This window comes from Macrobrachium nipponense, chromosome 23 (assembly GCF_015104395.2).
Source record: "Macrobrachium nipponense isolate FS-2020 chromosome 23, ASM1510439v2, whole genome shotgun sequence".
Classification (NCBI taxonomy): domain Eukaryota; kingdom Metazoa; phylum Arthropoda; class Malacostraca; order Decapoda; family Palaemonidae; genus Macrobrachium; species Macrobrachium nipponense.
Window position 1 is genome coordinate 16,961,311 of NC_061090.1, and position 21,783 is coordinate 16,983,093.

Consider the following 21,783-nt stretch of genomic DNA (forward strand, 5'->3'; position numbering starts at 1 on the left):
GCCGCCATATTGAATTTCAAAACTGCCTTGAAAACATATTTTACGAAGACCTCACATGCTTATTTTAGTTCGTATGGGGCTTTCATATATCACATTATGTTGACGAAACTTCAATCTTTTGAATGGTATGCTTAAAGATGTAATTGTATTCTTGTTTCACCAATTAAATATCGAGTGAATAAGGCCGAGCCACGCGATGACGATGGATCATCTGCGGTTGTTTACCCTAAATATCAAGTGAAAAAGGGTGATCTGGGTAAGATTGACTGAAGGCGGTTGTCTACCCTATATCGCGGCCCAGTGGGCATTTCAGAGAAAATGAGCTAACCAAACTTATCTTTACCCGGGCTCGGACACCGTGCCAAAACCTGGCCAGGGAGGGACTTTGCCTTCCTTAGTCCGCCTTGATCCCTCAATCTGCATTCTACTCCTGGGTAGTTTACAGATCCACAGACAGATCCTACACTTCCAAAACCATTACCCCAAATAACAAAATGCATAGAATAAAAGTTATCCAGAATTCCAAAATATACCCGAAAAGTCACTTATCCGACCAATTTACACCAAAATACCATCCGCCGATATTTCCCGTGAAACAAATTTTTTTAAGTACCCACTTGATGTGAAGGTTGACACGGCGGTCGAAGCTCCCGTAGTTCTTGAGTTGGCCGTGGACAGGCGCTGTACGTTGGCCCGCCCCCAACAAGGGAATTTTAAATCAAACCAATCCTGTATCAGGTTGACCCAGGTCATCCCCAAGGGACATGGATTAACTTCCTTCAAACCAATAAAAACGTGTCCCATGAATATGAATCAGACACTCATACCTCCACTCACAGAATTTGCCCTTTCCGTTCTCCTACGTTGACATGGATAGAACACACACAGTATTCTTTCCTAAAAATGTAACAGCAGACGAGTTCGATAACTATACGCATTTGTATATTAGTATTCTGATCGAGTTCCTACGCAACACCGACAAATTTATGAAGTGGTTGTATAGAGAAGGTTAACTTGGGGACTATTCGGGGTTATGTACAACGTGCAACATAGGGAACCGATGGTTCATGTACCCCTTCATGGTCGTCGGACAGCAGCGACTTTGAAATTTAAATAAGATAAGTTGTATATTAATTTTTGTTATCCTAAACTAGTGTTTCGGTTAGTTCGAAGCCAGTACCGAAGCACGTGTTCGAACAGTAAGGCTGTGGCAAACGAGTAAGGTGTTTAATGTTACAGTTATGGGGGGATTTATAGCCTAAGCTAGTCGTGTTTTTTTGCATGTACTGTGGCTAATTCTCTGTAACCCCTGTGGCTAGCGCGCACAGCGCAACATTACCTCTTGCCAGAACATACTGTGCTTGCCAAGAATCTTTAAATATGCGGATAAGGAGCGAAACGCCGTTCCGCCACGGCCTTACTGTAACCCCTGTGGCTAGTGCACGCAGCGCAACATTACCTCTTGCCAGAACATGCCATGCTTGCCAAGAATCTTTAAATATGCGGATAAGGCGCGAAGCGCCGTTCCGCCACGGCCTTACTGACAGCACACATAAACATATTCACCGTTAACTACTAATTTATCAGTAATTCTGGTTAGTAGCCTAGGCTAGTCTGTCGTTTACATGTAAAGCAAGAGGTCCTAGCATCTAATTTAATGTCAGTTAGTGGTAGCCTAGGCTAGACGTTTTACATGTAGGCTAGTGGTTCAAAAGTTCTGCAAAGTAAGGGGTCCTATGCTAGCCTAGCCTACGTCAACCTTAAATGCAGAGTAAGAGGTCAAACTTTTGTATTCAGGGTAAGGGGTTTTGGTCTCGAAACCGGGAATTGAGAGTTTCGCGCTCCGTGAAAGTCCGAGGCCGCTTCCCCCCTCAACCCCAAAAACCCCGGTTTCCCACTGGGTCCCCCATTACCGTTTGATGTTTTATACCTAGGCTTCATTTTCACTGGGTCAACTACAATCGTTGCTACCTATTACCTAGCAATTAGCTATACTGTTACCGTTCTCATTTCCAAATATGCATTATAGGTAGTACATGTAGTTACTTTACTATTTGAAAATTTTCCCCACGAAAATCGATCGTCTGCGGATCTGTAGTCGCTCCTAAGCCTACTGTCTGAGCTTGTTCTATAGCATCTGCCATTATTCTATTGACAGCCGTACCTAATAAACCTAGATGTGTGAAACATCAAGACACTGAATGTAATTACACGTAGTAGTAGCAGTAGTAGTAGGTGGGATATGTCTTTGAAACGGCTCCCTTGCTTTTTTATTCCTCCTTTGTGCTTGAGATTTTTCTCTCTGAAATACCACAGTTATTTTATAAAATCTTTCCTATTCTCCACTTCTTCCCTCAGTAGATCTACCAATAAGAGTATATTTGCTACTAATTCCTCTTTATTTTCTTGGTAGGATTGCTGCATAAAGCTGTATCTACTGTTTCTAATCTCACTGTATGCTGGACAGTAAAGTAAGAGATGTTCTAAATTTCCATTTTGTTCCTCACAACATAAACATTTTGTATCTTCTCCTTTTATCCTATTTCTATCATTAAATCCAAGTATACCTAGTTTGGCCGTACTGATCAGCATTGTTTTTTCAGTGTTGTCATACCAGATTTCTTACGTTATTTGTCCGACTGGGACACGGCAAAATACACTGTGAAGCGTTTTTAGTAGTAGTAGTATTTATGTGACTAAATTATGAAACGGCTCTCTTCTACTTTCACGTTTCCTTTCGAAACTTGTGATTGTGCTCGTTTATTTTCTTTGTGGTTCTATTTGCTTTTGATAAATTCCGCCCCGATAATGCTTTTGCATGAATCTGAATCTGTTCTTAATATTTTTATATGGCGAACGTAAAGAAAATTTTTTCTAAATTTACAGTTACCATTTCCCAAAATAAACATTTGGCTCAGTCTAGCTCTGTTAATAAACATTGTTTTTTGCCGTTTTATCATACCAAGTATTTTCTCATTAATTAATACGTTTCTGATCTTTTTAACAAGAGCTTCTCTTAGTTCCTTCGTCATTTCCTCGTTCATTTTTTTTTTATTTCTTGTGCCATTGTTATGCACGACCCTCATCCAGCATTCTGCACTGTTTCATTGAATTCTAGTTTTGTAGCTAGGTTTTCCTTTTAGTTTTCTTTAGAGTAAAACTATTGAGATGCCCATTTGTCTGTCCGTCAGCACTTTTCTGTCAGCCCTCAGATCTTAAAAACTACTGAGTCTAGAGGGTTGCAAATTGGTTTGTTGATTATCTACCCTCCAATCATCAACATCCCAAATTGCAGCCCTCTATCCACAATAGTTCCGTTTTTATTTAAGTTTAATGTTAGACGTGATCGTGCGTTTTGGCACCACTATGGGTGCCAATAACACAGGCCGCCACCAGGCCGTGGTTGAGAGTTTCATACAGCATTATATTGCGCTGAAGAAACTTCGGCGTATTTCTTGTTTTCAATTGGTTTCATTCTGACTTTTCAGAATCGCAGCTACGTTGCCTACCCAAACCATGGTCACCGATTCCTTGTCTCCTCCCTTTTCGCTTTTTCCATCCGCTGGCATATCTTGATATTCATTGATTGGAATAACTTGCGGCGCATTTGATCCCGGCTTAGTTCTTATCGCCGACCCAGACGCATTTTAACGTTACGGAAGTCTTGGGACCATCTGAGGGCCTACGTCACGTCGACTTTTCATTGGGGACTCTCAGCAGTTTTTGGTTTTACTATGAAGAGTCTCTTGAAGATACACCGTAATTTCTCCGTCAAGTCTGAATTATTATTATGTTCTCTTTAATTCAGCTCTTATCCTTCTTTTTTTCTCTTGCAGTTATTTAATCAAACTTACAAAGCATTTCCGCCTATGAAAGTTATATTAACTTTGTCTTCAGGGACTATTTTCATTAAGATTTTTTTCTTCATTTACCGTAAACATTCACGAGACGTCGTCTGGCTTGTTTTAGGAAGCTTATAGGAGTTCACGTAATTCAGGGGTAGCCATTGAGATGTGTTTATAAAATAATAATAATAATAATAATAATAATAATAATAATAATAATAATAATAATAATAATAATAATAATTAGTAGGGAAAAACTCTCTATCGCGAGAGTATGAATAATGTTCTAAAGGGTCCACAATAATAAAAAGTATTAGGAGTTCGTGTATAATTTTTTAAACTTTACAAAAAGCTTTCGAACCTTTCCCTGGGTTTATCTTCACTCCAAATGAACAAATAAGTTACAACAAGTGCTGAGGTGAATTTAAAAAACAAGAGTAATTGAAGATCGTAGACACCGGTCGTAAGCTCGTTAATGGACCAGGTGATGAAGAAAGAGGGCAGTTAACTCCAACTAGTTGATTTCCTCTCCCCTATCAATCCTTCTGGCTACAATTCTGTTGGATCTCCGCAAAGGTTGTTGCAACGTTGCAGGAGGTCCTTCATCCGAGGGTGTAGATTGGGCAATAGTAGCACATGCATTCAGTAATGATCATAGACCCAACTGGAACGAGGCTAAAATCATCTTTAAAAGTAACAATGTAAATGTTAGACGACTTGTCGAGGGAGCTGCTATAAGTTTAGGAGAATCATTAAAAGGAAACAAGTCTTTTGTCAATGAAGACCTATTTGTTAATTTTTATATTACTAGTATGTTTTTAAAAGATTTTAACTGTAGGACAGGCTCTGTTTTTCCCTCTCCTGATGCTGCTTCCACCTTGCCTCTCCCTGTCCAGGTAACCGCTGACCCAGGGGAGTTTGGTTATGGTGACCAATCTACGCCCTCGGATGAAGGACTTCCTGCAACGTTGCAACAACCTTTGGGGAGATCCAACAGAATTGCAGCCAGAAGGATTGATAGGGGAGAGGAAATCACCTAGTTGGAGTTAACTGCCCTCTTTCTTCATCACCTGGTCCATTAACGAGCTAACGACCGGTGTCTACGATCTTCAATTACTCTTGTTTTTAAATTCACCTCAGCACTTGTTGTAACTTATTTGTTCATTTGGACTGAAGATGAACCCAGGGAAAGGTTCGAAAGCTTTTTGTAAACTTTTAAAAATTATACACGGACTCCTAACACTTTTTATTATTGGGGACCCTTTAGAACAAAATAATAATAATAATAATAATAATAATAATAATAATAATATAATAATAATAATAATAATAATAATAATAATAATAATGTATTTTGGTAGAAGACCCTCTTTTAGGCAAATGCTGTTAAAAAGGATGGCAGAATTAAGCGAGTTGATTTTATATATGTTTTTTCTATTTTTCCATTACAATTCGCTTCTCAGGCTCAGCGATGTTTCTGAGTAACTGGCCAATATTCATATTGGGAATTTTCAAAAATTATAAATGCTGAAGGAATCTTATCAGAACAAGATATCAGGTCCAGGTCAAGCAGGGGTCGTCGTCAGTGCTGGTATTATTCCGTAGGCGTAGTTCAGTCGGGCCGGGGTCGTCTCAGGTTTAAGGGCTGGTATTGGTGCTGGTATAGCTGGTATTACGTGACGTTTCGACCTTCTCGGAGTCATCTTCTGACGAGTCGGTTGAAGTGACTGTAGCAAGAAAGTTTGCGGAACGGTATTTATAGCGGCACGGGACCTAGAGTTGCATTCTCATTGTCGGGGCCGCGTCTTGGGCGAAGCCGTGGATCTCGCCTCGAAGGTCTCGGGGATTCTCTCGTGCGAGCGCCACAGTGGCGTGCCTGGGATGAACGTCAGGAATTCCGTCTGTAGCAGGAATCGTATCATACCTGTGGGGGTTCCTGGTTATCTGGCATCGTCGGGGGTCGCTCGCTGCTCTCCGGGCGGCGGTGGGAAGGAGAAACGTTTCTTGAGTGATATTTAAGTTTGGTTTCTCCTTGCCTATATGGAGGGCTTCTAGGAGGCGCAGACGTCGGGGATCCGTTGTTTGATCTATTATGGTGATATTAGGGATAATATCATTTCTTCTTATCCGTTTGTTATGAGCAGTCCTGGCGTGGTTGAATATGGCTCCTTCTTGGGCGTGGCAGGAGATTTGCTTGGAGAAACGCATGGAGGTCATACCGACGTATTTGCCGAGGCATCCTCGGACGGGGCATGTGTAACGGTAGACCACACTCGTCTTCTTCAAGGGATCCTGCAGGGTGCCGAAGGATTGTTTCTCATCACCAGGCTGCTCGTCTTCTTCATTTTATAATATATAATCATCTTAATATTTCTGTCTGGGTCGGCGGGGCTGACGTTTTCCTCGATGATCTTTTTGAGGGCTTGTTCATCCTCCTTGTACCTCCGGTGGAAGTGCCCCTTGTAGAAAAGCTTGATGGGCTCTGCAACGTTGGGGTGGGGTTCCCGGTGGTACCAGGCTTCCATACCTTTCCTTATTGACTCATCAACCGCACGAATGGTGTGTCCGTTGTCGACGAGGACCTGGGCGGCGCGCTCCAACTCACTGTGTGTGTCATTCCAGGAGGGCCCTCCTGACGAAGGCGCTGATGGTGGAGCGCTTATACCTCTCAGGGCACTCACTCTCACTGTTCATGCACATTCCCAGGTTCGTCGGCTTCGTGTACACCCTCGTGCTGAATCCGGAATCTCGCTGTTCGACAAGGACGTCAAGGAAGGGGAGGCGGTTGATGAGTCAATAAGGAAAGGTATGGAAGCCTGGTACCACCGGGAACCCCACCCCGACGTTGCAGAGCCCATCAAGCTTTTCTACAAGGGGCACTTCCACCGGAGGTACAAGGAGGATGAACAAGCCCTCAAAAAGATCATCGAGGAAAACGTCAGCCCCGCCCGGACCCAGACAGAAAATATTAAGATGATTATATATTATAAATGAAGAAGACGAGCAGCCTGGTGATGAGAAACAATCCTTCGGCGCCCCTGCAGGATCCCTTGAAGAAGACGAGTGTGGTCTACCGTTACACATGCCCCGTCCGAGGATGCCTCGGCAAATACGTCGGTATGACCTCCATGCGTTTCTCCAAGCAAATCTCCTGCCACACCCAAGAAGGAGCCATATTCAACCACGCCAGGACTACTCATAACAAACGGATAAGAAGAAATGATATTATCCCTAATATCACCATGATAGATCAAACAACGTCTGCGCCTCCTAGAAGCCCTCCATATAGGCAAGGAGAAACCAAACTTAAATATCACTCAAGAAACGTTTCTCCTTCCCACCGCCGCCGGAGAGCAGCGAGCGACCCCCCGACGATGCCAGATAACCAGGAACCCCCACAGGATGATATGATTCCTGCTACAGACGGAATTCCTGACGTTCATCCCCAGGCACGCCACTGTGGCGCTCGCACGAGAGAATCCCCGAGACCTTCGAGGCGAGATCCACGGCTTCGCCCAAGACCGGCCCGACCAATGAGAATGCAACTCTAGATCCGTGCCGCTATAAATACCGTTCCGCAAACTTTCTTGCTACAGTCACTTCAACCGACTCGTCAGAAGATGACCTACGAGAAGGTCGAAACGTCACGTGATACCAGCTATACCAGCACCAATACCAGCCCTTAAACCAATAAGACGACCCCGGCCCGAACTGAACTACGCCTACGGAATAATACCAGCACTGACGACGACCCCTGCTTGACCTGGACCTGATATCTTGTTCTAATAAAAGATTCCTTCAGCATTTATAATTTTTGAAAATTCCCAATATGAATATTGGCCAGTTACTCAGAAACATCGCTGAGCCTGAGAAGCGAATTGTAGGAAAATAGAAAAAAACAATATATAAAATCAATTCGCTTAATTCTGCCATCCTTTTTAACAGCAATAATAATAATAATAATAATAATAATAATAATAATAATAATAATAATAATAATAATAATAAGAAAGCCTTCGACATGATATTACACACATGGCTAATAGACTGCCTGAAAATACATGGGTGTAAGGACAACGCTTATTCATAATTTTCTCTGTATATAATTCATCATTCGCGTTGTTCTTACTTCCCTCCGAGAGAGCGTTCAGCGGGCTTTCCGCCAGTGTATAAAGCTTGTATAACCATATATTGTGTACTTTTATATTTTGTATTTTATGTCTCTCAAGAAACACAAATCGGGTCTTGCAGACCCACTTTTACTCTCTCGCGGGTCGGTGACCACATTTCCCGTCCGCTATTGCTGTAATTATTTTAATTTATTTCCCTTGACTGTAATAAAAATCAGTACACTTCTACCTGCCTCTTTGTCCACCTCTCACAACTGGTGACTACCCGGTTTGGACGGTGACCCAAGCGGTTTTGGCTAAGCCATTAAGGGACTTACTACCGCCGCTCACCTTCAGAGATCTTTAACGGACTCACACGGCACCTCAGTATAGATCTCTGAAAGCTCCTACCGTGGAAATAACCAACGCCTCTAACGGACTAAATACGGCATACCTGCCCAAGGTGTGTTCAGGTGTTTCCTCAAATGGTTTGGCCCGCCATTCACGACTCTGTCGACCGTTTCTGTGAGATAGGACAATGGGCGCAGACAGTACCAGGCGGGAAACCCAGGCCTCCCCCGCCCCAGCGACGGGCCCAACAGACCACAGCGGCCGCTCGAAATGGTCAAATTGCCCCCTTCACAACGGCTGACCCGACCGCCTGGTTCTTCCGAGCTGAAGGGCAATTCCGGATCGCGGGGCTCACGAACAAAGTGCTGCAGGCTGACCTCGTCGCAGCGGCCCTCCCGACAGAGGTGTTCGACCGAATATCTAACTGGCTGACCGGTTGAGCACGGCTTGTCACGCTCGACGAGATAAAAGAAAGGCTCGTGACAGCCTATTCCGCGCCCATCACTGAAAGGGCCGCCCGCGCCCTCGACCTAGTCGCGAACCCCATGCGAGGTGCCGACACCCAAGATGCCTGGGACACTGTGATGGGCCTCGTCCGTCTGCCTGAAATAGGCCCCGACGGAAAAAAGAAAGAGATCAGCCTGAGCCGCGAAATATTACTGCGGCAACTCGAGCCGGACGTCCGAAAACAGCTGAACCGCGCGCGTACACCCTAGAGGACGACGAACTACTAGAGAAGGCAAAGAAACTGACGTTGTCGAACAATGCCGCGAAGCTCGCCTCCCCCCGATCCTCCGTGTGCCTGGCCGCAGAGAAGGAAGAAGACGACGACGACCCAACGCAAGAGATCGGCGCCGTATCTCAAGGGAAGTCCTCCCACACGCAGTGAGGCGAAAACTCGCTGGTGCCGCTTCCACCGAGGTTCGGGAGATTCTCCGAATGGTGTTTGAAAGCCCTTGCACCTTCCAGCAGTCAAAAAACGGCGACGGCAAACAAAACCAAGGCCGCCCGTGGCAACGGCCTCGTCGGAACCACACACCGTAGGGTTCTACGTCCGCGACGCGATCTCCGGCCGGAGGATGTTGGTGGACACGGGGGCGATGCACGCGATATTCCCGCTGTCAGGAAAAGACCGTACCCACGAGCCCGACAAAACAACCGCCCTCGTCGCCGCAAACGGGACCCCCATCCATTCCTACGGCACGAAGCCCCTCGAGATATCCATCTTGGGGCGAAACTACGTCTGGGAATTCACAATTGCGGACGTCAGGATCCCGCTACTGGGGGCAGATTTCCTGGCGCAGAACGGCCTCTTGGTGGACGTGGGCCGCAAACGCTCCTCGACACGGGGACATGCCCTTGTCCCTCGCCGCTGGCAGCAGGCCCGGGCGCCCCTACAATTTGTACCATCGCCCCCCACAAATACGGCAACCTCCTGCAGGAGTTCCCGAAGTCTTCAAGCCGGAACTTCGTCAGGCGGCAGGGACCCGCCCAAGCACGGGATATTCCACCACATAACCACCACAGGCCCCCCGACACACGCAAAGTTCGACGACTCCGTCCTCCCGGCTGCCTCCAGGAGGCGAAGCAGGCGTTCTCGGAGATGGAACGAATGGGCATCTGCAAGAAAGCGTCGAGCCCTTGGGCGTCGCCCCTGCACATGGTACAGAAACCTGATGGCACCTGGAGGCCCTGCGGAGACTACAGGAGACTCAACCTTCGCTATACAATCCCCGACCAATACCCCTTGCCAAACATGCAGGATTTGACAGGGCCCTCCATGGGGCGAAGGTCTTCACAAAAATGGACCTCTTAAAATCCTATTTCCAGGTTCCAGTGCACCCCGAGGATGTCCCCAAGACTGCCATCATCACGCCTTTTGGCTCCTTCGTCTTCCATTACTCAACCTTCGGCCTGAGGAACGCAGGGGCCACCTTCCAGCGCCTGATGGACAGCATCCTGGGGGACCTGCCCTTCTGCGTCTGCTACGTCGACGATATCTTAATTTTTTCCAGGTCCTTGGAGGAGCACCTACATCCACGTACGAGCGGTCCTGAAGTGCCTGCAGGAAAACGGGCTGGTCATCTGTTTCGACAAATGCACCTTCGGCGCCGAGAAGGTGGACTTCCTCGGGCACGAGATCTCCACGGTGGGCGTGCGCCCCATGGCCTCGAAGGTAGGCGCGGTGCAGAAGTTACCAACACCAACCACGGTCAAGTCCCTGCAGGAGTTCATCGAATGGTCACGACTACCGCCGATTCATCCCCGCCGCCGCCTGCACCATGTCCTCCCTAACACAGGTCCTGAAGGGAAACCAAAGGCCCTAACGTGGGAGGCCGAACAAGAGAAGGCTTTCAACGAGACGAAGAAGGCCCTCGCCAGAGCGGCGACATTATGCCACCAAGACCCTGCTGCACCTTTACGCCTCACCACCGATGCCAGCAACGTCGCCTGCGGGGCTGTCCTCGAGCAGATGGTCCAGGGCGAGCCCCAGCCACTCGCCTTCTACAGCAAAAAACTGTCAGCCGCCGAGACGAGGTACAGCACGTTCGACCGCGAACTCCTGGCGGTGTACCAAGCAGTGCGCCATTTCCGCTACCTCCTCGAGGGCTCCCCCTTCACGATCAGGACAGACCACCTCCTTTTGGTACACGCCTTCACCAAGGCAGGCGACGCTTGGTCAGCGAGACAGCAGAGGCACCTGGCAGCCATTGCGGAGTTCGGTTGCACCATGCAGTATGTGCCTGGCGAGAAGAACCCCGTGGCAGACGCCCTATCGAGGATAGAAATCAACGCCGTGCATCTCGGGGTCGACTACGAAGACCTCGCCCAGGAACAGGCCGCCGACCCGTAGACCGCCGCATACCGCACTGCTATCACCGCCCTCAAGTGGGAAGACGTGCCCTTCGGACCTCGCAGACGTGGATTCCACAGGGCGCCTCAATCTTCCTCGGAAAAAAGCGACTCCTTCGATCGCCAAACCTCCCGGCCGTAGCCGCGGCTGCCCTCGGAAGACGGTCGAACCCCCCGAGGATCACATCAGGGGAGGCATCCCGTCCCCGGAAACTCCCGAGGATCTACCACAGCAACTGATATCGCGCACCCGTGGGCGCCTCCGCCGCCCAGCTCGCTTCCGCGAGTGACTACCCGAAGTACAAAGAAGTCAGCCAACAATTATACCTAATTATTGTCCTAGGGGGGGAGTATTTGTAAGGACAACGCTTATTCATAATTTTCTCTGTATATAATTCATCATTCGCGTTGTTCTTACTTCCCTCCGAGAGAGCGTTCAGCGGGCTTTCCGCCAGTGTATAAAGCTTGTATAACCATATATTGTGTACTTTTATATTTTGTATTTTATGTCTCTCAAGAAACACAAATCGGGTCTCACCGACCCAATTTTACTCTCTCGCGGGTCGGTGACCACATTTCCGTCCGCATGCTGTATATTTATATTTCCCTTGACTGTAATAAAAATCAGTACACTTCTACCTGCCTCTTTGTCCACCTCTAACATGGGACAGAGGAAAACACCATCAGCTTCCTCAAAAATACAATGCGCATCTGGAATACAATACTTACAAGCTCTGGAATAAGATTAGCAGAGGTTAATATCAGGAGAGGGATCTTCCAGGGCGACTCACTGTCCTCACTACTCTTCGTAGTAGCCATGATTCCCATGTCAAAAGTACTGCAGAAGATGGATGCTGGGTACCAACTCAAGAAAAGAGGCAATAGAATTAACCATCTGATGTTCATGGATGACATCAGCTGTATGGTAAGAGCATGCGCCTTAGTCAACATACAAATGGGCAAAGTAACAAGGACTGAAGGGATAAAGCTACCAGATGGGAACAACATCAAACACACAGATGAGATGGGATACAAATACCTGGGAATAATGGAAGGAGGGGATATAAAACATCAAGAGATGAAGGACACGACCAGGAAAGAATATATGCAAAGACTCAAGGCGATACTCAAGTCAAAACTCAATGCCGGAAATATGATAAAAGCCATAAACACATGGGCAGTGCCAGTAATCAGATACAGCGCAGGAATAGTGGAATGGATGAAGGCAGAACTTCGCAGCATAGACCAGAAAACGAGGATACATATGACAATACACAAAGCACTACACCCAAGAGCAAATACGGACAGAATATACGTAACACGAAAGGAAGGAGGGAGGGGACTACTAAGCATAGAGGACTGCGTCAACATCGAGAACAAAGCACCGGGGCAATATATGAAGACCAGTGAAGACGAGTGGCTCAAGAGTGCATGGGAAGAAGGACTGATAAAAGTAAACGAAGACCCAGAAATATGCAGAGACAGGAGAAAGACAAGCAGAACAGAGGAATGGCATAACCAACCAATGCACGGACAATACATGAGACAGACTAAAGAACTAGCCAGCGATGACACATGGCAATGGCTACTGAGGAGAGAGCTCAAGAAGGAAACTGAAGGAATGACAACAGCGGCACATCAGGCCCTAAGATCCAGATATGTCCAAAGAACGATAGATGGAAATAACATCTCTCCCATATGTAGGAAGTGCAATACGAAAAATGAAACCATAAACCACATAGCAAGCGAATGTCCGGCACTTGCACAGAACCAGTACAAAAAGAGGCATGATTCAGTAGCAAAAGCCCTCCACTGGAGCCTGTGCAAGAAACACCAGCTACCTTGCAGTAATAAGTGGTACGAACACCAACCTGAAGGAGTGATAGAAAACGATCAGGCAAAGATCCTCTGGGGCTATTGTATCAGAACAGATAGGGTGATACATGCAAATAGACCAGACGTGTCGTTGATTGACAAAATCAAGAAGAAAGTATCACTCATTGATGTCGCAATACCATGGGACACCAGAGTTGAAGAGAAAGAAAGGGAAAAAATGGATAAGTATCAAGACCTGAAAATAGAAATAAGAAGGATAAGGGATATGCCAGTGGAAATTGTACCCATAATCATAGGAACACTAGGCACGATCCCAAGATCCCTGAAAAGGAATCTGGAAAAACTAGAGGCTGAAGTAGCTCCAGGACTCATGCAGAGGAGTGTGATCCTAGAAAAGGCGCACATAGTAAGAAAAGTGATGGACTCCTAAGGAGGCAGGATGCAACCCGGAACCCCACACTATGAATACCACCCAGTCGAATTATTAGAGGACTGTGATAGAGAGAGAGAGAAAAATAATAATAATAAGTATTTTTGAAAGATATTGCTGCATCAGCTGCATTTAAAAATAGAGAAGACTATTAACAAGTTAAATGCAGCTGATGCAGCAATATCTTTCAATAAGACTTGTTTGAAAGCGGATTTCCTTCCAAATAATAATAATAATAATAATAATAATAATAATAATAATAATAATAATAATAATGTAATGGCTGTTCTACGGCATTCAATTGATATAGAGTATTCTCTATATTCTTCTTAATGCACCAGCTGCAAGCTGATGAAAAGAAGATATGAAGAAGAACAGAGAAGACTATGTAAACTGAATGCCATGGAAACAGCCATTATTTTCAGTGCTACTGCCCTTAGAGAAGGTCTCCTCCCTAATAACTCGAAGTATAGCAGCACGAGAATAATTGCAATAAAAAAAAAGATTAAGATGAGTTGTAATATATTTGACCTTGAAGCAAACATAGACCAATTCAAGAAGAAGAAAGATTTTGTCTTGTAACTTGGAAGGGAAAGCAAACGTTTTATGCTAATCACCGAAACTGTTATGATGCTACATGAACAGGCTACACACGCACACACACACATGCACACACACACACACAGATCCCAGGGTTGATTACAGTGGAGAGGTACATTTAAAAAAAAATCCTCAGTAATATACTATATGCCACAAGGGCACGTATATATTACATATAATGAGAGAGAGAGAGAGAGACACTAAACGGTAATTATAAGCAAAGACTATACACGAAAGATGGGAAACTGACTATTAATACCATTAAAAAAAACATCATCCAACCCGTCAGAATGCGCGCCATCTATTGATCATGCCCTCTACTAAAACTCGGCTGGGGCGTAGCGAGGCTTTTTTAAATGTTAAAATTTATTCTTATGCTGCAATAAACTTCTCTTCATAAATTATTGAATACTAAATCGATTAATATTGCTTGTTAACATGATTATAGGGCTCTATCATAGCTTATGACTTATATATTAGGCATTTCTGAATCATTAAATAAAATCCTTCAGTTAATGTAACATTAATTGCTAAATATCTTTATCTAAAATTGAGAGGGCAGTTAGAATGAAACAAACTTATTCTCATATTATCTTATTATTTCACCAATATAGTATACAGTAATTATTTTCCTTTTTTTGGGCTTATGCTTATGATTGTATACTGTACATACCTAAGCGACTATACACAAATGTTCTTGCAAAGAACATAAACAAAGTAAAAGAAATGGCACAATGCTTCATTTGCATGCAATAGTCATACAAGTCATGCAAACAAAACATGCATATATCAGAATTTAAATAGCAAACAAAGCATGGGATAATCAAAACCAATAATATGAAATCAAAATGAAAAAGCAGACTTAACTTGCATGCTGATTAGGCAAAAGTTAAGCAATATTTGTTAATAAAACAAAGAAAAGTACAACAAAAAAAGTAGTAAAAGTAAGGTACCCTTTTATAACAAATGCAATACTGTATTTTACAGAATACTGTATAAGCAAAAATCTAGGTTTAATTAATTTAATTTTCATAAAAAGCAAATAAAAATTGAAATCACAAATCAAATAGGAAACAAACCACAGATAAATCATTCAACCAAAACAATTAGATTTCAAAACTAAAAAAAAAAAAAAAAAAAAAAAAAACAAGGGTAACATGCCCAAAAAAAAAAAAAAAAAAAAAAAAAAAAACAGGGATATCATCAACAAAAAACTGTCATGGTTAGAAATAAAAAATGTAAGCATGCCAATACTGTATATCAAATTAAGTAAAAAAATACAAAACTTCAAGAAATAATACAGTACAGTATAATGAAGTTGATAAACATAATATATTGAAAGGATGCTATCATGCAACAGGAAAAAACATAGGAATGCAAAAACAAAATAAATACAGTACATGCATAAGTAATCTTTCATTTTAAATCAATGAAAACTGAATAAATACAAACGGTAGATTTTGTTAATGTCAAAGTCAGGAAGTGACCTAAAAGCCTGAAAAAAAAAATATTATAGACATTATTTTACTGATGAGTCCCTTTAATTACCTTTCTCATTTTTTTCTTTCATTATAGTCATTATTTTGCCAATTTATTACTACTGTATTACTGCGTACATTTGCTGCCAAATGGTAAATTTACTTTGGAATACTATGCGGGGTGTTGGTACCAATTACAAGGTTTCATTTTAAAAATTGAACAATTATGAGCATATAATGCAGAAACATAGATGAAACGGTAAGAATGGATCTTGTGGGAGCAGATATGCTGGTTTGCATGTAATTTTTTTTTTATTTTGAATGCTTTTGTCCATACATATAGGAAAATTCAATCATAGATTAAAAGGTTAGTGAACTTGAAATTAAAGTGAAACACTCTAAACTTAACTAACCTACTTATGCTCTCCCATATGAATGCTCCCACAAGATCCATCCTTCCTGATGAAACAACTTTGGTTTGCTAAATAGTTGCTTATTACTGAAAAATTAAGGTAAACATTTATAATTACAACCAAAGGGTAAGCTGCTGAGAATATAACATAACTACAGTATATATACAGTATATCAAAGTTGCTGTGAGTAGCCTATCTGGAAAAGGCATGGAGACCCAATATTCACGAATTGTATGACAGTGATAGGAATTGGTATGTTTATTTCATATTTCCTAGAGATTTTCAAGATATGCAAATATTACTTTAAGGTATTTATTTGAAATACAATTGACGCCTGTAAATGACAAGAAAATATAGTTTTTCTAGTTGATTTTTAATATGTTTTGCAAGATAGCTTCATTTCCATTGCAAATTACTGTTAACATGGTTAGGTAACTGTTGGGATGGTTATGGTTCTGCTATGGTTAGATTTACTGTTGGCATGATTAGGCTACTGATGTACACTACCAGGAAGGTTAGGTTGGTTGTTGGGGTTTCAAATGGCAAATTTTTTTTTCTAGTCGAAAAGCACATATAAATATATTTTCTTTCCGCTTAGAGGCGTCCACCGTATTGTAAATATTTTCCAATATTTATTTCGGAATAACACTGCACCGACATTCAATTTTGCTTTGGTCTATTTTATTTCTTCATTTTCTCTAAAAGTCATCATATACTTTGTAACAGATGTAATGATTTTATTACCTTTCTTTACTCTGAGGAAAAGCATGAAAAATCAGATGGGGAAAATCATTTTCCGTCCTATTACAAACCACACACGGGTGATGATGGCTTCGCCCACTCATGATTGAAATTGAATCCCCCGCTTTGTGAAAAAGTAAACAAACAGACGATGTAGGCAGGTGCAATGCTACCGCCATCTTCATTTCATGCCAGGTACTAAATTGTATGCGGCCGATGCGGTTGTGGCTTGAGTTTCCCATCTTTCGTGTATTGTCTTTGATTATAAGTAACCTCGCCATCGAAATACCTTGTCCTGACAACATTGAGATCAACCCTGATGAAATGAAGGCGGAGACAAACTTGAGAATCAACTAGATAAAAATATTTCGTCCCGAAAAAGCAAAATCCACAAATACCTGAGTCGAAGTCCATCGGAAACTGATACCGAAATGAAAGTCGCCGGATTATTTAGCATATAAATTGTTCCTAACTAGGCAAAATAGGAAAAGAGAAAAATTTATTTATGGAATCGAGGCCAAGGCTAAAATTCTGGGTTCGTCAGTGGAAAATGTTTTTTTTTTTTTTTTTTTTCATTTGCTTCGTCTTCTTATTTGCCACCGTTATCCCTACAATAAAGGGTCGGTTGCCTGATGCGCCTTCTACTTCATTGCCGTCTATCAAAGGCATCATCGTCCAGCAAACCTCTTCTCTTCATATCTTCCTTCACTTTTTCTGGCCATCTAATTTCATAGAGCCATTATTTAATGTACGAAGGTTCATGTCAAACGGCAATAATCGCTGAGTGCACGATGAACGATAATGTATCTCTGTTACGTTCTCTCAGAAATACCGTCGCTGAAGAGAAGTTCTTTTCGCTTTCGTAATATTTTGACCTGTAAATATCGCGGTGTTTCCTATAACACTTCTCTCTCTCTCTCTCTCTCTCTCTCTCTCTCTCTCTCTCTCTCTCTGTGTCTGAAGAACGCAAAAAAACACAATGTAGTCAGTCGCTTTTGGAAAACGAATTCCTATATTATTTTCAACTGAAGTAAAATGAACGATACCTATGATAGGAATGTGAACTTTTTTTTTCATTTTATTACAAAAAATCCTTTTGCATTGTTATATGAATGTACATATATTTATATTTATAAAATATAGCTGAAAACTAACAAAAGTTACTGAACCTCCAAATATATACATTACGGTAAATCATTCATATTCTTATCCAAGAGATTTTTACAAAATAGACCTGTACACTTTTTCTTCCATATTTCAGTAATTATGTCTCTTTGTGCCATTATTTTACCAATTAATTTTTCCTTCAATTTATAGTAATTTAACCTTACATCTCTGTTCATCCACAGTTCAACGATGTAGGCAGTAATGATCAAAATTGCCACTCTTCCTTCCGTTTTTCTTTTGATATGTGGAAGATCAAAATACAATATCTTTAACATCTGGGGAAACCTAATAGAACATATATTACGTAGGTATTCTTCAACCACAATACAATTTCATTATTTCTCTTACAAAAGTATACAGTATGAAGAATTGTCTTTTCTTCTTGACAGTCTTCACAAAAGCTGTTATTTACTATACCTAACTGACAAAGCTTTTTCTTAGAAGGCAAAGCCTCATGTACATACCTATATATTATATTTCTGTCATAAGGGTTTATAAATTTAACATTAATGTTATTCCATATTGAATTCCAGTCATAACAAGGGTATTTTTCCAGAACTGTTACTACACCGTTGACACTAAATAACTCATTATACATAACCTTATTTGCCATATATGGGAAGGTTTTACTGTGGAACAAGATTCTTAAGTAACTCACAATATTTCTGTAATATGGTGTCCCTATGAACGACACAGGTATGCCTAAACTTGGTTTATTAATCATATTATTTACACAAATATTCATGTAGTGATACGTAAATACAAAAGAAAATGACTCATTAAGGTAAACTTTTAAAAAGCTGGATACTAGCATTACTTGGGAATTATAGAATAAATCTATCAAACCAATCCCAAGTATAACGTCTCTTGTTTAATTGGCTGATAACCATTGTTCCAGATATAACGAAAAGTAATTGTTTTCCATTCAGCATAAAAATCTTTTGGCATCGGATAAATGTGGGCCAAGAACCAAATTTTCGAGCTAATAAGCGAGTTAATGATAATAGCTTTTTGCACAAGTGTTAAACGCCTGCTATATAGGGTTTTGATTTTTTTCACATTTTCCTTCACATAATTCCAGTTGAAAGGCAGGCATTCTTGATAATTATTAGAGAAATACACACCCAATATCTTTATCCTATCATGTTTCACGTCTAACCAATAGAGCGCCCAGTCTTTTCTATTACTCCATCTCCCAGTTCCGAATATTGAGGTCTTGCTTTTGTTCAACTTAGCACATGACGCTTTTTCAAATTCATGAATCACATTTTCCTGCACATTTAAACCAGTTTCATTTTCAATGAAAATATGTGAATCGTCAGCATATCCAGCAATTGACCACTTTTTGACATTTGGCATGGATAAAGAAAAAAGGGGATAACTTAGTTTTTATCATTCTGTAAAATGGATCAAGGTACACAGCAAAGAGAACCATTGAAAGAGGCATCCCTGTCTCACTGACTGTTTAACAACATATGGTTTGGATAACAAACCATTTACCATCACAGAACTAGTTATCTGATTATATAAGCCTCCTACCCAACAAATTGCTTTCTTTTGCAAGACCAAAAGCTTTCAATATTTTAAGTACAAACTTTATACTCTCTCTATCAAAAGCACGAGACCAATCTAAAGATATAATAGCACACTTATTATTACACTCATTAGCAAAATATAATACATCTCTAATTATTGTGTTACACTCTATATGATACTTCTGCCTGGAATACAGAACTGTTCAGAGGAAATCATCTTATCAAGGCATGCTGTTAATCTTCTGCAATTAAGTTTAGACAGGATTTTGTAGTCCACGTTCAACATGCAAATAGGTCTCCAATTTCTTAGTAGCTTTATATCTCCAGTCTTTGGAATAAGTTTTATTAGACCCTGTCTCTGAGTCTTTGTTAACAAAAATACTTCTAAATAGTTGTGAACAACTTCAAGAAAATCCATTCCTATTACATGCCACAATTTCTTATAAAACTCCACTGGAATACCATCATTTCCAGGCGATTTATTATTATTCATTCCATTAATAATAATAAATACTTCCAATTTCTTTGAGCGGCGAATTTTTTAACATTTCCCTGTTATCATCATCTGATAACACATTTGGTATTAAAGAAACATATTCATATTCACAGTTTGCACTTACCTCTGACTCTGTGACATTAAATTCACATAATAATCACAATTTTGAAAGTAGTTACAATCAGTACCAAATAATCGCCCTCTTTCACTTTCCTATATTTTCAGTCGTCATTTCACTCATAACTACTGGCTTTTGTGCCCTTGCCTTTTGCTTATTCAACAGGTAGTGGGACAATTTCTCGCCATCAATTTCTTCTTGAAGTCTACTTCCGTTTCTCACTCCTTCAACAACATCATTCTTCAGTTTCGTAATTATAGTTTTAAGTTGATCTATTTCATTATAGTTAGTAACCGATAAAATGCTAGCTTTCTCCAAGGCTCTTTTGAGACAACTCTCAAAATAGTTCAATCTTCCAAATTTATATTTATTTTTTTCTCTACCTGCTCCAATAGAGAAAACTTTAATTCTTTGCTTAGCATCATCCCACCATTCCCCAATATCCGAAAAAGAAGTTTTAGTCTTCTTAACACAGCCAGAAACTCTTAAATTTGTCCAAAATATCCGAATCCTCTAAAAGTGAAACATTCATTTTCCACAATCCTTTATACACTTTAATATTTGGGTTTATAACAAATTCGAAACATAAGCATCCTATGTGGTCACTAAAACTTAATGGAATTGTATCAACATCGGTAATGGAATTGAACAACTTATCAACATATATCCTGTCTAACCTTGCACCATCATCTGCTTTTACATATGTATAAGGTGAAACAGCCTTTTTAAAACTATAAATGTATTTCATTTTTAAACTCTTATTCAGGTCTTTAAGACTTGAAGACATAAGATAGGAGTTACGTTTAGAACAATCTCTTTCAGTAGGTAATACAATTTGAAATAGCCCCAAAATATCAAATTTTCCGTATTACCTCTCAGGTAAAAGCACAGGTCTTCATCAAAGAAACTTTCCCTTTCACCTTTCTTTGTCGATCCAGAAGGTGCATATACATTCAGGATGTGCAATAAACTCTGACCAATGCATATCCGCAAAGAAAGTATCTTGCCTTCAGCATCCTTTTCTTCACTAAGGACTGAATACTGTAAAGACTTTTTTTATCAATATACCAGTACCATCTTTCAACATAACTGGGGTATTAAGAAAAATGTCAAAATCTAAAGATAGAGAGTCTAGTAATTCAATAATCTTAATATTATGTTCCTGAAAGATAAAAATGTCTGTTCTACTGAGCAGTAGAAATGATTTCAGCGCTTCCTGCTTTTTAGCATTATTTAATCCATTAATATTTACTGTAGCAATTTTAATGTTCATTTAAGAAAAATTTTAAATTAACTGCTTCTTTATCCGTCTAGCACTTGGACTCACCTTTCTCTTATTGTACCCTTTACGTGTACTGTTTTTATTTCTCATATTTTTACCCTTATTTTCACTTGTAGCAAAACCTCCTACTTGCATCTTTTCTTCTAACTCGTCGTCACTCCCTTTTATATTAGTCCAACTATTCCCATCCATACATTCCAATTCATCCATCACCGATGCTTCGGAGGATAAGTTCTGTTTATTTTCATGCTTATCATGGTCGTCTAACAAATACTCGTCAACCAAGTTACTCTTACCAACGCTCACTTTTGGCAGTACATTCTGTGAAGGTTGAGTTTCCAAACCACCTGTATTTAAACCTACTGCTTCCATATCTAAATTACCATCACCTTTTATAAACTATGCACCTGGGCTCTCGGGATCCCGTACTTGTTTCAACAGCCAAACTGCGGGTCGCTCTGCTGTCAACCCTTCTAACAACCTCAGGGCCATCAGCGTTCGCTGTTGGCTCATTATTAGCCACTACGTC

The 21,783-nt window shown here is 41.3% G+C and overlaps 1 protein-coding gene across 12 annotated transcripts in view; it reads right to left on the reverse strand.

The window, feature by feature from the left end:
* The window catches only part of LOC135199060 (BTB/POZ domain-containing protein 3-like), a 98,809-nt gene that overhangs the window by 63,055 nt on the left and 13,971 nt on the right, over positions 1–21,783 (reverse strand). For 3 of the 12 annotated variants that reach the window (XM_064227042.1, XM_064226977.1, XM_064226985.1), the window contains exon 1: positions 2,052–2,175. The exons of 1 other annotated variant lie outside the window; for it this stretch is intronic. In XM_064227042.1, the coding sequence (XP_064083112.1) occupies positions 2,052–2,144 (93 nt within the window). In that variant the 5' untranslated portion in view covers positions 2,145–2,175. 8 more of the 12 variants (XM_064227018.1, XM_064227030.1, XM_064227011.1 and 5 more) reach the window with 8 other exon arrangements.